The 13592-nt window shown below is 41.4% G+C and overlaps 1 protein-coding gene across 2 annotated transcripts; it reads right to left on the bottom strand.

Annotated features, from left to right (window-relative positions):
* Positions 1-5234: 5234 nt before the first annotated feature.
* On the bottom strand, positions 5235-13087 carry zfand5a (zinc finger, AN1-type domain 5a). Of its 2 annotated transcripts, none has more exons than XM_084360196.1 (6): positions 12826-13087; positions 9353-9514; positions 8434-8536; positions 8241-8326; positions 7577-7705; positions 5235-7217 (listed from the first exon to the last, which is right to left on the bottom strand). In XM_084360196.1, exons 2-6 carry the CDS (start codon positions 9510-9512, stop codon positions 7069-7071), a joined length of 627 nt encoding a protein of 208 aa, XP_084216322.1. In that variant the 5' UTR covers positions 9513-9514; positions 12826-13087; the 3' UTR covers positions 5235-7068. The 2 variants fall into 2 exon arrangements, with proteins under 2 accessions (XP_084216322.1, XP_084216321.1); XM_084360195.1 differs by having other exon boundaries at positions 12757-13087.
* Positions 13088-13592: the final 505 nt, after the last annotated feature.

Raw genomic sequence — 13592 nt, forward strand, 5'->3', positions numbered from 1 at the left:
TCAGTCACTAATGAAGGAAACTGGGGAGGCTCTTCAGTTGACTTACATTGTGATTCAGGAGCTGCTCAGTTAATGTAAATAGTGTACCCTCCATTCAGATTAAAATGAAAAAGACCTATTATTTGATGCTATTTGTTCTCACAGTACAAACTGCACACTAACAAGCCAAATTCAGGCAATTAATCTGTTTTGATTGCTAAATTTTCTTGGTTACGTAGAGTTAATGTGACCTATGCTGCTGTCATTTATGGTTATGACCAATTGTCCCAACCTTTTCAGCTGATAATCTCTAAAAAATGAAGCAGTGTCTGCTTGTTACTCCGCTTCCTGAGTAGAATATGTCCATAAATTGTAAGCAGCTACCCCTCTCCTCTTGACCTCACCTTTCAGTGGAATCTGAAAGTGTTTGAGGTCTGAAGAGGTGAAACCATCCAGAATTTCCCAAGATGAAAAAAGCTAAAATCAAAGAAAAGTACAAAAAAAAAAAAAAAAAAAGAATCGAAAATTCAGTAGCAAAACATTATTTTTCTCGTATCATGTACCATGAATCATTTTGTGAACCTTCACACGGTCTTTCAACACATTGAAAGTTGTTAGGAAATGTGTTTTGTGTCTGTGGCAATTGTAAAGCAAAAACAACCACAACATTACAACAATTACAATTAAAAACAGACATTCAACAACAAAGTGCTTCACACCGATATGTATAACAACTCATATTGACCATAGAGAGGGTTTGATACATGACTGAGAATGACGTTTGGAGGCACTTTTCTCTGCTCTCATCTGATTGATTTTACACCACTGGAGACAGATGTTTGTCCACAAGGGGGCCTCCGAGCAGCAGTGTTTGTATTCATGCTTGAGAAACAACTGTATGCCCTCCAGAGCTCAAGCTCCCAAACCTTCAACAGAGGGGAGGAACACCTGATGAGAAAACATCATAAATGATACACGAACATGTCTTTTAACAAATAAGCAATATACAGTTTTATTGATTGCCTTTAGATGAACTCAAACACTTCCATGTGCAATGTTTTCACAAGTTTAAAAAACAGAAATTTCACATTTTGTCACACAGTAACATGTTCTCATCTTCTTGAAGACAGTGCACATATTTAGCAGTGTCCAGCCTGTGAGCTCCAACAGTCCTTCCAGCAGCACCGAAACCTTCCTACACTGACATGAGTTCAGTTCTGGATGGAAATTGTTTCAGATTTCAAGCCTTGTTCAGATGTCAGGGTACAATGCAAATTGCCTTTCGAAGAGCTTGGTAGCCAGTAACAACATCAGTGAGGAAGAGGCGGCTGTGCGAGAACTTGTCAGAGGATATGAAGCGTAGTGTTGACTGAGGGTCTGTGTTCGCCTGAGGAAAGACAAGAGAGAGGATTCAGTGTATGCTTTATTATGTGACTTTAAACTTTATGAATGGGAAAATATGCTTACTTGCATGATGACCAAAAGGCCAAATTAAGGTTGTTAAAGGGCCGCATTTGGCCCACAAGCTGCCGGTTGAATAGCTCTGCATGAGACCAAGTTCCCCAGTTTGATAAGATTTTATCCCAGGATCACCCATCTGATAAGAAGTTTCCTTTTCATTGTTTTATTACAGAAAGTGTATGAGAATAATATATTATATTATATTATATATTATGATATATTATATAATGTAAGTCATACATTTTGTCATATGTTAATTATTGATAGAATTGTAGTGAAAATATTATAACTTTTTTTTAGGGGGACCGCTTGGAACTGCCTCCCTGGACCATTTTGAGTTGTTCAGGTTTGATCCACAGTGAAAAAAAGATCCAAATTAAACGCTTAAATGACAATTTATAATCAGTTTATAGTGTCTACTTTTAAGCTTTATTGTGTTTTTAATTGATGAACTGCTTAATAGATATGTTTATCCTCTTTTGGTTGCTCCAAAAGTGAAGGAGTCGTCCCTTTTCCATTTCTGGGCGTATGTTCACTGTATATGTTTTTAAGTATGCTCATACAGTGTTGGGTGTTTCACTTGGAGATGCACGGGTGCTTTGTAGTATATTTATCATACATGGACTGCACTTATAGCACTCACACCCAGATGGCAGCAAAGAGTCATTTGGAGTTCAGTGTCCTGCTCAAGGATATGTCTACTTATGTACAGGAGGAGCTGGAGATCAAACCACCAACCCTGTGATTCATGGACGACCCCCTCGACCTCCTGAGTCACAGCTCCCATACATGCAGAAAGGCTTCCTGATTATGTGAGTATTTATTATACATCAAAGTGAAAGTGATTTCATAAGTTTATGATTAGTATTTGACATAATTTAAGTGTTATTATGCATCATATCCATGTGAAATTTTTAAAAATTAGCTCAAATTACTGCAGTACTAGTGCTGATGTAGTATAAAGTGCATTAAGCACTGAAGAAATCAAGCAGAGGAGGAAGATGCAGTTAATGTGGGTGTGACTGTTTCCTTGAGAGAGAAGAGTGAATCCATGCTCGTATTTACTGTCTGTGGCCTCATATAACTTCCAAACCCTTTGCACATCTGGCAACAACATCTGTCACTTTCCTCCATTCAGAATATCAGATTTTTTCTAAAGTCTTCTGAGCCAGCTTTTTGACCTCAGTCACACCCAATGTCAGACACACACAGAGAGAGAAAGAGGGTGACAGAGATAAATGGGCTGCACACATCAGTGAAACAAATTATAGGTTATGTGTGTGTGTGTGGGGGGGTGAGGGATTACTGACACTGGGGTGTGTGTGTGTCTGAATCTTTTGCCCATGTGCGTACACACACTCATATAAAGAGTGATTCAGGATGCCTGCAGTTGTTCCAGGTCATATTTGGAGTGTGTTGATCCTCGTCTCATCTGTCACCACATTAGTTATGAGGTGCAGTCTTGCGTCCTCTCTGGTTCAAAGGACATGCCGACTTATGGTCAACAGCAAGGAGGGCGGTGCGGTCAGTGATGAGTTTGTCTGATAGTACGTTGCTCACTGGCTGGATTTAGACTGAAAAAACATGAGTTTGAACACTTTTCACCAGAAATTCCTTTGCGCACATCCTCCACTGTACTACAGTGTTGTGTCCAGACAACGTGATCTCTGTAGCTTTCTGTCAGAGGAACAGCACATGAGCACACCTCAGCTGTCTGAGCAGCTGTTGCTGTGACGCCATCTGTGAATGCACTCTGCCCAGGAGCTCCCAACAGGAGTGTGAGAAAACACATTGTCTCTGAAACACACACTTGTGCGTACGGTGTTAGCCTACATAGAGCGTAACAGGATCACTTTCTTCCAGGGTCCAGGGATTAATACTTCCTGTGTGACCCAGACGAGGTTTGGAAAGTCTCTTGAGCGAGGTTTACTGTCTGTGCTGCCAGCAGTCTGTATTAACATGAGGATGCTAAAGAGTCTAGGTTAGCCAGGGTAAGGTATTACAGAGTAATAATGCTGAAGCTCCTGGGACGTAGCTCCTACATTTTTCTTGATGTAATTAGTTCCATATTTTCTCAAAACTATCTTGTCACTCATCACTGATCAGTCTCATTTATTGTTATATTTACCATGCTAAAGTATCATTTGACTATATTTAAAGATCCCTTTCACCAAGGGTTTCACTTTGTGTTGAAAACTTTGGAGAAACAAGGGCTCAAATAAAAAAGAACCCCCCCCCAAAAAGAAAAACAGTTTTTAAAGGTCCAATTTGTAAGAAAGCTGACTTTGAGTCTCATTCCCAACTCATCAAATACTTACGCTTTGGGATGGTGGCCAACCCGACCTACCAACCCAAAGCGTCAGTATTTGACAAGTTGGTTATGAGACTCAGAAATCAATTGAGAAATTGGACCTTTAAATGGCTTTCAACACATGCAGTTTTAGGCAATGTAATGAGGAGATTGTATGAGGTCAGAGAAGATAATTACAGCAGGAAAAATAATAGTGCATGAAAATTAACTAGTTAACCTTTCTTGGTGCAAGCTAATTTTTGGCACATATTAACTATTAATGCTTTTAAAAAGTGATGGGGACAAGGACACCGGAAGTCAGTGACAGCTGGGGTGCTGAGAGGTCAGTCGATATGACTGTCGTAAATGGTGTACGACATACATTCAAGTTTTTTTTATATTCATTTGAATGGTCAGGATAACTTATACCTCATAGTTATTAACAAAAATGTACAACAATATGAAAACTTTTTGCATTGCAGCAGAGCGCAAACTTGAGCACCAACATACTATAGGTCAAAGCAACCACAGCACCTACACAGTCAACAGCAAGGAGATGAAGAGGGAGAAGTTCCCCAGACTCCCTTATAAAATCTCTCAATTTTGCTAGTTGTTGAGTTAGGAGAATTTTAAATTTGATAAATTAATTAGATCTTAATTATTTGGGCCCTCTTGTAAATTTGGCATATGTTATACATGAAGTTATTTCTGTCCTTGTGTAACAAACATTGTGTCTGATTGACAGACGTTTCATAAAGGAGCACATAAAGCAGATCTGCCGGTTTGTCACTGGTCGTCTGCACGTAGTTCATACACTTGACTGATAAAACAAGAAAGTTTTCAAGTAATATTAGGCTTCATGATCAAAGAAAGTTTTTGTATAATATCAACAATCAATTGACGGTTTTACAATGCCTTGTTTTAGGTGGTGCTGCAGCCCCCTGAGTACTGCTTCTTCAATACACAATCAACACATTCAAATCCTTAAAATTGCACTTTTTCCCTTCCCCTGCCCTAAAAATTCCTCAATATATCAATATGCAAATATTCCTTTCACAAGTTTAACTGCTGGAGTTGGTATGTCTCATACCACACTGTAAAGCCCATTCTTAGACTTCAAATGTCCACATCACACTTGTGGCTTCCAAACTATTTGTGATGTAACAAATGACACGTGTATGCTCACCTGAGCCCTCACTTGAAATTTGCATTTTTAGCCTTCTAGTGTCAAGCTCTGCACATAAATCAGTCAGTCATTCTGCACAGTGAAACTCAAACATTCAGCTGTCAGATCAAGAAGAAAAACATATTCTAACTGGAGGGGAAGTTTGAAGTTGCCTCATCCTGGCCTGACAGGTTTATCTCCACAAGAAAGGCTATAATCTGTTCAATACTGGTGAAGACAAACTGTTGAAATAGCCAGACACATGCCACTAAAACCCCCAACAGCGTTGAGAATTGAGCAAATAGAGAGCTATGAAATTCAACACACAACAAAGCTTGGTAATGTCTCTCTGTACAGTTTTATTTACATGATACTATTCTGTCGTAATGCTGGATAGCAAGATTATATGTAATACATAAATATCAACACAGTTTGTTGTTTTTTCTTTTTTTTGTACAAATTTGCATATAACTAAGAATCAGAAAGGAAAAACTCAAACGGATACATACAGTTGTCTTTTAAATGAAAAACATCCTTACAGGGAAGAAAAAAAAAGAAGGGGAGGAGGCGGGGTTAACACAAGTCACAAACATACATGAATTCAATGTGTCAGGCAGCCATCAAAACACACTTCTGCACAGGTATGTGCACATGCACGCGCACAAACACACACACTAACACACTTCTCTATGGTGCTCTAAAGCAGACAGACCGATAGCTGTTAGACAGATGAGAAGTTACATCTAATCTTGGTATCTATTATTTTTCATAAATCTAGCTCTGGCATGCTCCTGTAGTTCTGTAAACATGTGCTGATAAACCGGGTAGCTCCACAGACAAATATGGTACACACACATACACACACACACACACACACACACACACACACACACTCACTGTGCTCACATGAACGTTCTGTTAGCGCATTTTAAAAAAAAAGAAAAAAAAAAGTCATGGTTCACATACCCTAGTTCCACAAATGCACTGAATACATGCGCTAACATCAGTACAATATCAATGGAAGAGGAAAAAAGCTAATAAAATATAACAGATAACTGTCTCTCAGCAAATAAAATGTCTGAAACCCTAAGTTGAGTGATGCCAAACACTAATGCAGATGAAGAGTTACTCATGCATTTATCCCATTCGTTCATTCATGCCCCTACAATATTGTTGCTTAAATTCACCTACCAGGCCTGCCAGGGAAGGGTGCCATCCTTCCTCTCAGGCCACACATCGGTACACACGGCCCTACACCAGGCGACTGTGATCACATCATGAGCGCAGACCAGTTGGGGAACTCCTTTACTCATTATGTCCATTGAAAGTGTTTAAATTCAGTGAAACGTGGATGAATTTGTTTGTCCCTGTCTAGCATGATACCTCCAGTCATAACGGAACAGCCTTATCACAATCAAAGTCAACACAGATGTGCTGATCACTGAGGCTGACTATCATAGATGATCCATTGTTCTGCTGGGGTCAAAGCTGATGAAAACAAAGTAAAAGGGAAGACAACAAAGCTTAACACAGCAGCTGTGAGGTAGGTAAAGCTAGGAAAGACAGAGACATGGTAACAAAGCCCCTTGTGCATGGTGGGGGACAGTTGTACAGTTCTCCAAACGCTGACTGACTCCAGTACCGACGGAGCACAGAGCAAGAAGTTCAGGGACACATCTCGTGTGGACTGCTACACTGTGTAGTATGAATGTTTTAAAAGACCTGCCTGTGTCTGACACATGACAGGGTCTGATTAAAATGGTTGTCTACGGTTTGGCACAAAATGGCGCCTGGTTTGGGTGAGAGGAGCACAGCATATCCTGGACAGTTAGCCTGGGCTGCTCTGAGTAAGACAATACATATTCTTAAAAAAAAATAGGACTTAACAGCGGCAAAGTCACACCACAGAAAATTGGATAAAACAAACTAATGAATTAATCAAAAAAGGAGGAAAGTGATCATTCATGCATCTCCCTCAGACAGGATCTTTTCTTTTTTTCTTCTTTTTTCCCCCGTCATTTTTCTTGAGGTGGTAATTTTGTAAATCAAGTCCTTTCAATCGTCACTTAGCCACTCAAGCCAGTGCTCATTTCAAAAGGTTCACACTCATACTCCAGTCTTTGTCAAAGGTGTTGTCATTGCTGCCGACTCTGCTGCTGCTGTTTTGTCACATCTATATTCTCTGGATCTTGTCAGCCACCACCACAGGGTTTTCTTTACGGATCTTGGCGGCAGCCTCAGCCTTGTAATCATAGGGACAGTTGTGCTTGTCAGAGTACCGGTGGATGCCACAGAACAGGTTTCCACAGCGACAGTCAAACCCTGGAAGCACAAGGGGTCAAAATTAGAACAGCAAATGTAGTAAGAAAAAAAGAAATCCTTTATTTTTATTAATTGATTCTTGTTGCGTTTAAAAAGTCAGAAAATGGTGCAATATGTCGATCAGTGTTTCCACACCTCAAAGATATTCAGTGAACTGTCATAGAGGAGTAAAGAACCAAAAATGATTCACATTAAGGAGGCTGGATTAAGAGAATTTGGATTTTTTCGTTCTTTAAAAAATAACTGAAACTGATTAATCGATTATCAAAACAGTTCATTAATTTGACAGCTAACAACTTATCAATCTTGCAGCTCTAATATGTGTTGCATCAGAAGCCCCTTCATGCCCCCCTGCTCACCTGTAAGGCCAACCCTTTTGCGGCACATGAAGCACCTGTTCTTCTTGGGTTTGGGGGTGTCGCCCTTGCTATCGTCACCGCTAGAAGAAGCTACAGGAGTAGGACTAGAAGCAGCAGGCTGGTTTACAACTGAAGAAAGACAACAGGGGAAAAAAAAAAAATTAGTCATGGTACGTTTAATTAGCCATTATCTGATATCTTCAATTTGCAAGAGAAGCCGCTTAATGAGTTTTGTTTAGAGTTCTAGAAGACATGCAAACACACTGGCTGCTGAAATTGTGTGCTTTTGTCCCAAATGATAGTAATTAGCATGTTCCTTATCTCTAAATTGCCACCTCTTGTTCTTGGCAGAAAGTGTGCACTGCCCTGAGAAAGCCTCTGGCACGCAGCATCAAATCTGCGTATGCCCTCTGGTGTGGAGGTATTTTTAAACAGGTTTATTTTTAGGCCTCCTCTCTTTCTTGGAGGGCTGTAAGTAAAACCAACAGTTGGGTTTAAGTTATTCTGTGAAGCATCAAAAATAAACTGTGGGTCCTACAAGGCGATGTTTGCCTTAAGAAGTCTGCATGTGAGCGGTCACCTGTGTGTGGTAAATGTCCGCTTGTTTATGTCTGCTAGCCTGTCTGTTACCACAAGTGTGTTTGTGTGAGTCTGTGTGTCTTACCAGGCTCTAGGGGTTCTGGCTTGTCCTCTCTCGAGATGCTCATCTCTGTCATTTGTTGAGTCACAGGGAGGGATCCTTGAATAGTTCTGAAGGTTAAATAAAACAGGAAACATTTAGCCAAAAGATCACACATTCTCCGATTTGAAGAAGGCCAACCTACTACCTTGAAAAATGAAACACAGCAGATACTGACCTAGACATGTCTGGTGAAGAGGCAGGGGAGGCATCAACCTTGGCTAGACTGGCTTCTAGTCTCTGGATGGCCGAGGCTTCTGAGGTAGGACTAGCAGCTGAGCCTGGATGAGAAGAGGGTTAACTCCATTAGACAAAACTCAAACAGAAAACAAACATATATAAAATTCAAAGACAAATACTCTCTATACTAACAAATATTTCTGAGACCAGTGTACGAAAATCGTAATGCAAATGTCTAGTTCTTGTACCCCTTTTACTGCTGTTTTGTGTCATTGTTCTCATAAAAGTCCTTCTTGGAATGGGTGTTGCAAATTAGCATCTGCTAAAAAACCCCCAGCCATGCTTGTTTCAGTTTATCATGTATACTGTATCTGTCCCTATCAAATAAACCATAAACAAATAAAATAAAATATAACTTATAAACAATTTTAAACCTAAAAAAGGATCAGGCCTTTTCTCTTCTCAAAGCTGTATTCAAGATAACCTTCCTCCTCTTTTGTAACGTCTTGTTTGAAACGGGTTTAAACAGGCAGCCAGTGTCACATTGTAAGAGAAACTTCAATGTTTGACCTTAGAAACTTCTAAAGGAGTGAACACCCATGTAACCCTGAACACTGTAATGAAGAAAACAGCTGTCTTTCATTACACAGAGAGGAAAAACAGAGGGGGAGGAGAGCTGGGAAAATACACCGACTGGCCTCGAACTGGTTGTATTTCAAAACAATGTCTACACTTCCTGGAGTCCCTCCTTATCCCTAGCTGTAAATATATAGGTTGAAGTATGTTATTTGTTTCCATCATGAACTCAGGGCTCCTGAAAACCACTTTTTAACCTTTTTTCTGAGAAACAGACAGAATCTCTGTCCACACTGTCTAGACTCTAAAAATCTTTTTTGTGTATTAGTGAACTGACTTACCCATAGGGCTGAGGGGGCTCATTCGGTCGCTGCTCTGCTGCCGTGTCAGGTGTTCCTTATAGCACACGGAGCACATGCCATTGGTTCTCGGGTTGCCATAGAAACCGCAGCCTGTGGCACAAAGCATGGGCACCGGGCTCTGGTTCGTCTCTTGGGCCATTGCTAATAGAATGAGAGAGACAAAATGCTTATTAGACTGACAGACGCACACATCATGAAATACAACAAAGAGCTCCAAATGTTTCCATCACCGAACACATTTCCCTGTCAATCTGGTTCCTAAGAAACTCGTTAGGCTGAGAGATAACAGGAGTCATTATGAAAATTAGAGAACAACATGCCTGTGTGTTTTGAGACTCGCCCTTTAGCCTGAAAAGAGTGATGACCGTTTCTCCGCAGGAAGTCCCGGAACAAACAACACTCACTGTGTTCTGTTCAGCACCTTGGCAGAAGCTGGACTCTGTTCTTCCCACAGCTTTGTTCACAATTCACTGTTGTGTCCCCCTTTTCCTCCCCCAAAAACCCCTTTCCACAGCTCTGAGAACAGTTATGGTTTTTTCCTAACATTTGACCCATAATCACTCATTTGCTGACAGAGGAAAAACCTCCACTAACATGTGTTACAGAGAAAAATCTTATGACAACTAATGCGTCATCATTGTGTGTCATAATTATCATGACGACTAATAACTTTTCACAGTTTCTAACACTCCCTCATCATCAGTCTGTTCACTTCCACAAATTAAAGTTCTGACTCACTGGCAGTATCTCAACCACAAAGGGAACAAAAACACCAACGGTAAAATAATGTTCTGTTTTTACCAAAAGACATTATAGATAATTAAAATGAAATAAAAGTAGGTCGACAGTTTCAGGAAGTAGTCTCCTCCCTCCCCGTGGCTCTTGCCACATAAGGCATTTCAAAACTTCCCGAGTCATTTCTCTCCACTCATACGCCCATAAACAAGCGTGTATGTGCGTAACTTGGCAGAACGTGCCGTCCTGTGACGTGGTCGGATGGCGATGCAATACAGCAGGAGTATGTGCAATGGGAGCTACTGCCTGTGAGGCAACAGATCAAAAACACCTTGATGAATGAACAAACAGAGACAGGAAGGCCTAGATTAGTTGGGTTAGAGGCATCCCGTCTCCCAGTCCTGCCCTGACCGGTTTACAAATCATCAGATCAACTGATACCAGATTCCCCTCCTCAGAAACTACCAGTGTACATAGCAACAGTGGCATATTTCCCTTGTAAACAACCTTTGGCCCTTTTGTGCTGTAACATGGCAGCTGCTCTGCCTGCGTTGGTGTGAAGCTCGTATATATTCCGGTCACGGACACAAACAGGCGAGCTTAATGTTCCAGGAGAGGCTGGCAGTTGTCTCAGAACGTCCTGTCAGTTCAGACGAGGTGGCCTGACCTCACAAACAGACTAACGAGTGCTATTAAATTTTGAGCTACCCCCTCCCTCCCTCTTCCTCACCCCTTTCTCTACCCCTGCATGTTATCACTGCCGTGTCAACAAAGGGTTTCCTTGGAAAAGCCCCACAAAGACCTTCTCTCCCTTCACGCGTCACGTGTTCAACTGCTGACTGCTGAAAAATACCAGACAGGAGGACTGAGCTAGTGGTTGGTAACTCCCGAGTGGCTCGAAAGGAATTTTTCTTTACACGTGATCAACAGTTTCTTTCCCTTTAAACCCCAAAACACACGTTTATTATGTGGACAGCTGCATTTAGACTGAAGGATTTGGGTTTTAAATCTAGCTCCTCTAATCTTGGGCAAGGTCTTTAAGAAAAAACAGTTCCTCAAGGGGAAGGATATCTATTTAAACTGAGACTACACCACAAGATACAACAAAGAGCATGATAAGACCAGTAGCAGCTAAAAGCTTAACCATGACTTGTGACTTTCTGACACAAAGGAACAATGGATGGTGTGGCTCAGCTGTCACATTTGGGCCCAGCTGTCAGATAAACAGCAGGCATGTTAACCTAACCTTTACCAAGAACTATCACAAACAGGGATGGCATAGAAGGTAAAATCCTTCCTGTTACCCTTGTTTAAATCTGCTTTCCACCTGACATGAATACACGTCATACTCGAGAAGTTGTGAATGTTTTATGATCAAAAGGAGGTCATTCAGGGAGACAAACATACAGGCTATTCCTGAAATGCTTGTTGTTAATGTTGGTGTTCATCATCAACTGATTAAATAATGCCTGCCTTACCCTGCCTTGTTTGTTCAGATTGTTTTAAAATACCATACATCCGACAGGGCAAGTCAGGGGGTTTCCAGCACTGAGCAGATTATCAGTCATATTCATTCACCAACTTCCTTTCACAAAAACACTCACAGCAATAAAATGTGAACACTGGTCTGACTGAAAACCGTGCAGTTTGGTTTCGACATCTGAACCCAGTTTGAAGAACACAAGTGTGAAAATCTGCAGCAAACAAAAGAGGAAGACTTTGTCTCTCTATCAGTCGCAGGCTTAGCTCATATTTCAGGCCCTGCTGTGGCTGAAAACTACTGAGTCACACTGAAGGACAGAACAGAAAAAGCCCTCTGTTGTTTTGTTACAAGCACTAAATTAATGTCTTTGAACGGGCACAATGAGGCAAATAATCATCAGAGGCCAACAGGAAGGCATCAGCACTGATGTTTTCTGAAATAACCCACAGTCTAGACAGTGTGGTCTCTACTCCCTTTGTTTCTTCTTTCTTCCTTTGTCTACAATCTCCCTGCTTCCTGTTTAGACATCGTTTTGTAGCTGCCCTCCCTCGCAGCATTTCTCCTAATAACCATTTTCTACGTGTTTACAACGAAGCAATGTGAACAACCTCCATTATATAATCACTCTTAAGTACTTAAAACGACTTGCCACATAGCTCTAAACACCGACCCAATCTTGTTTTCTCCCAGAGCTGAAACTACTGCAAACACAAGGCAAAGCTGCCCTGGCAGTTCATTTAATATTTAACCAAAAGCTCTGTAGTAATTTTAGAGGAACTATCTCGCTCTACTTGACTATTCGGCTTATGAATTTTCTATTTCTAGACAGGAATTAGCTGGCTTTGGTTCCCCATCCCCCAGCTCGGAGCAAATAGAAAAACAGAGACAGCAACCAGCACAAGCTAGCTCCCTCCCCTGTTTTTCTCCTGAACCAGACGGAGTCACGTTTGAGAGCTTGTGATATTCCCAGTCATGGAGGGGGGAGATGGTGGTGGAGCTGTTAGTGTCGCTGGTGACAACTTCAACGAGCAAAATAACGAGAAAGGCTTGTTTACCACACAATACCATCACGCACACACCACCTGACCTTTCAATCCACCGTTAAAGGTCGCCATGACCGACCATCAGCACAGTTAAACACCCCTCATTATTTTTCGTTATTTACCTCCATCGGCTGAGCTCCCTTCAAAATTCATCCTTGTTAAGAAAACGAAAAATAATCCAAGATCATCACCTGCTGAAAATCGATGAAGTTTCTCGCGAGACGACAGGAAAAGTGGCCGTTTTGTCCTGGCAGAAGAAAAAAGGTCGAGGGTCTCACGTCCTGGTCGCGTCCCTTTTTCTCTATCGAGCCGTGTTTTCGTGGCGTTGTCCTTCGTGTCAGGCAGGTTTAGGTGGGTTAAATTCTCCCGTCCTCGCCCTCCTACCTCTCTTTCTTTCTCTCTCCGTCTCTAGTCCCTTCTGGATGGATGTTTGTTTCCTTCTTTAGTAAGAGGAGTGGCGGATGATGTCACGGGTAAAACAACGTGTTGCCATTGGCTGCCCGCGGAGCCCCCGAGCGCTATGTACAGTTCAGCGAGACGGCGGGGGGCGGGGGGGTGGTCGGTTTGGCGCATGCGCGTAGTCGGTGTCGCTTATTACACATCTATTCGTCATCCTCCTACAAGACCACGAATCTTTTTATTGAGTAATCCAACTAAATGAATGGATAAGTGAATAATGGTGCTGACATGACTAAATTGGAAAAAAAAAAAAGATGAACACATTTATGATCAAGAGGGTAATCATCCTGGGGATGCCTCATCTTTGTTAAAGATTCCATATCTGAGAGGGGACTAGTTTGTTGGTAAAACAGGCTCCCCTCTCCTGCCCTCTAGCATGATTATATCTGTCAGAGCAACAAAATAAGTGTGATTTATAAGTTGAAAGATATACAAGCCTGTTTATTATGGTTGGGCACACACACACACACACACACACACACACACACACACACACACA

This window comes from Pagrus pagrus (assembly GCF_965226575.1).
Source record: "Pagrus pagrus genome assembly, chromosome: 8".
In the NCBI taxonomy this organism is placed as follows: domain Eukaryota; kingdom Metazoa; phylum Chordata; class Actinopteri; order Spariformes; family Sparidae; genus Pagrus; species Pagrus pagrus.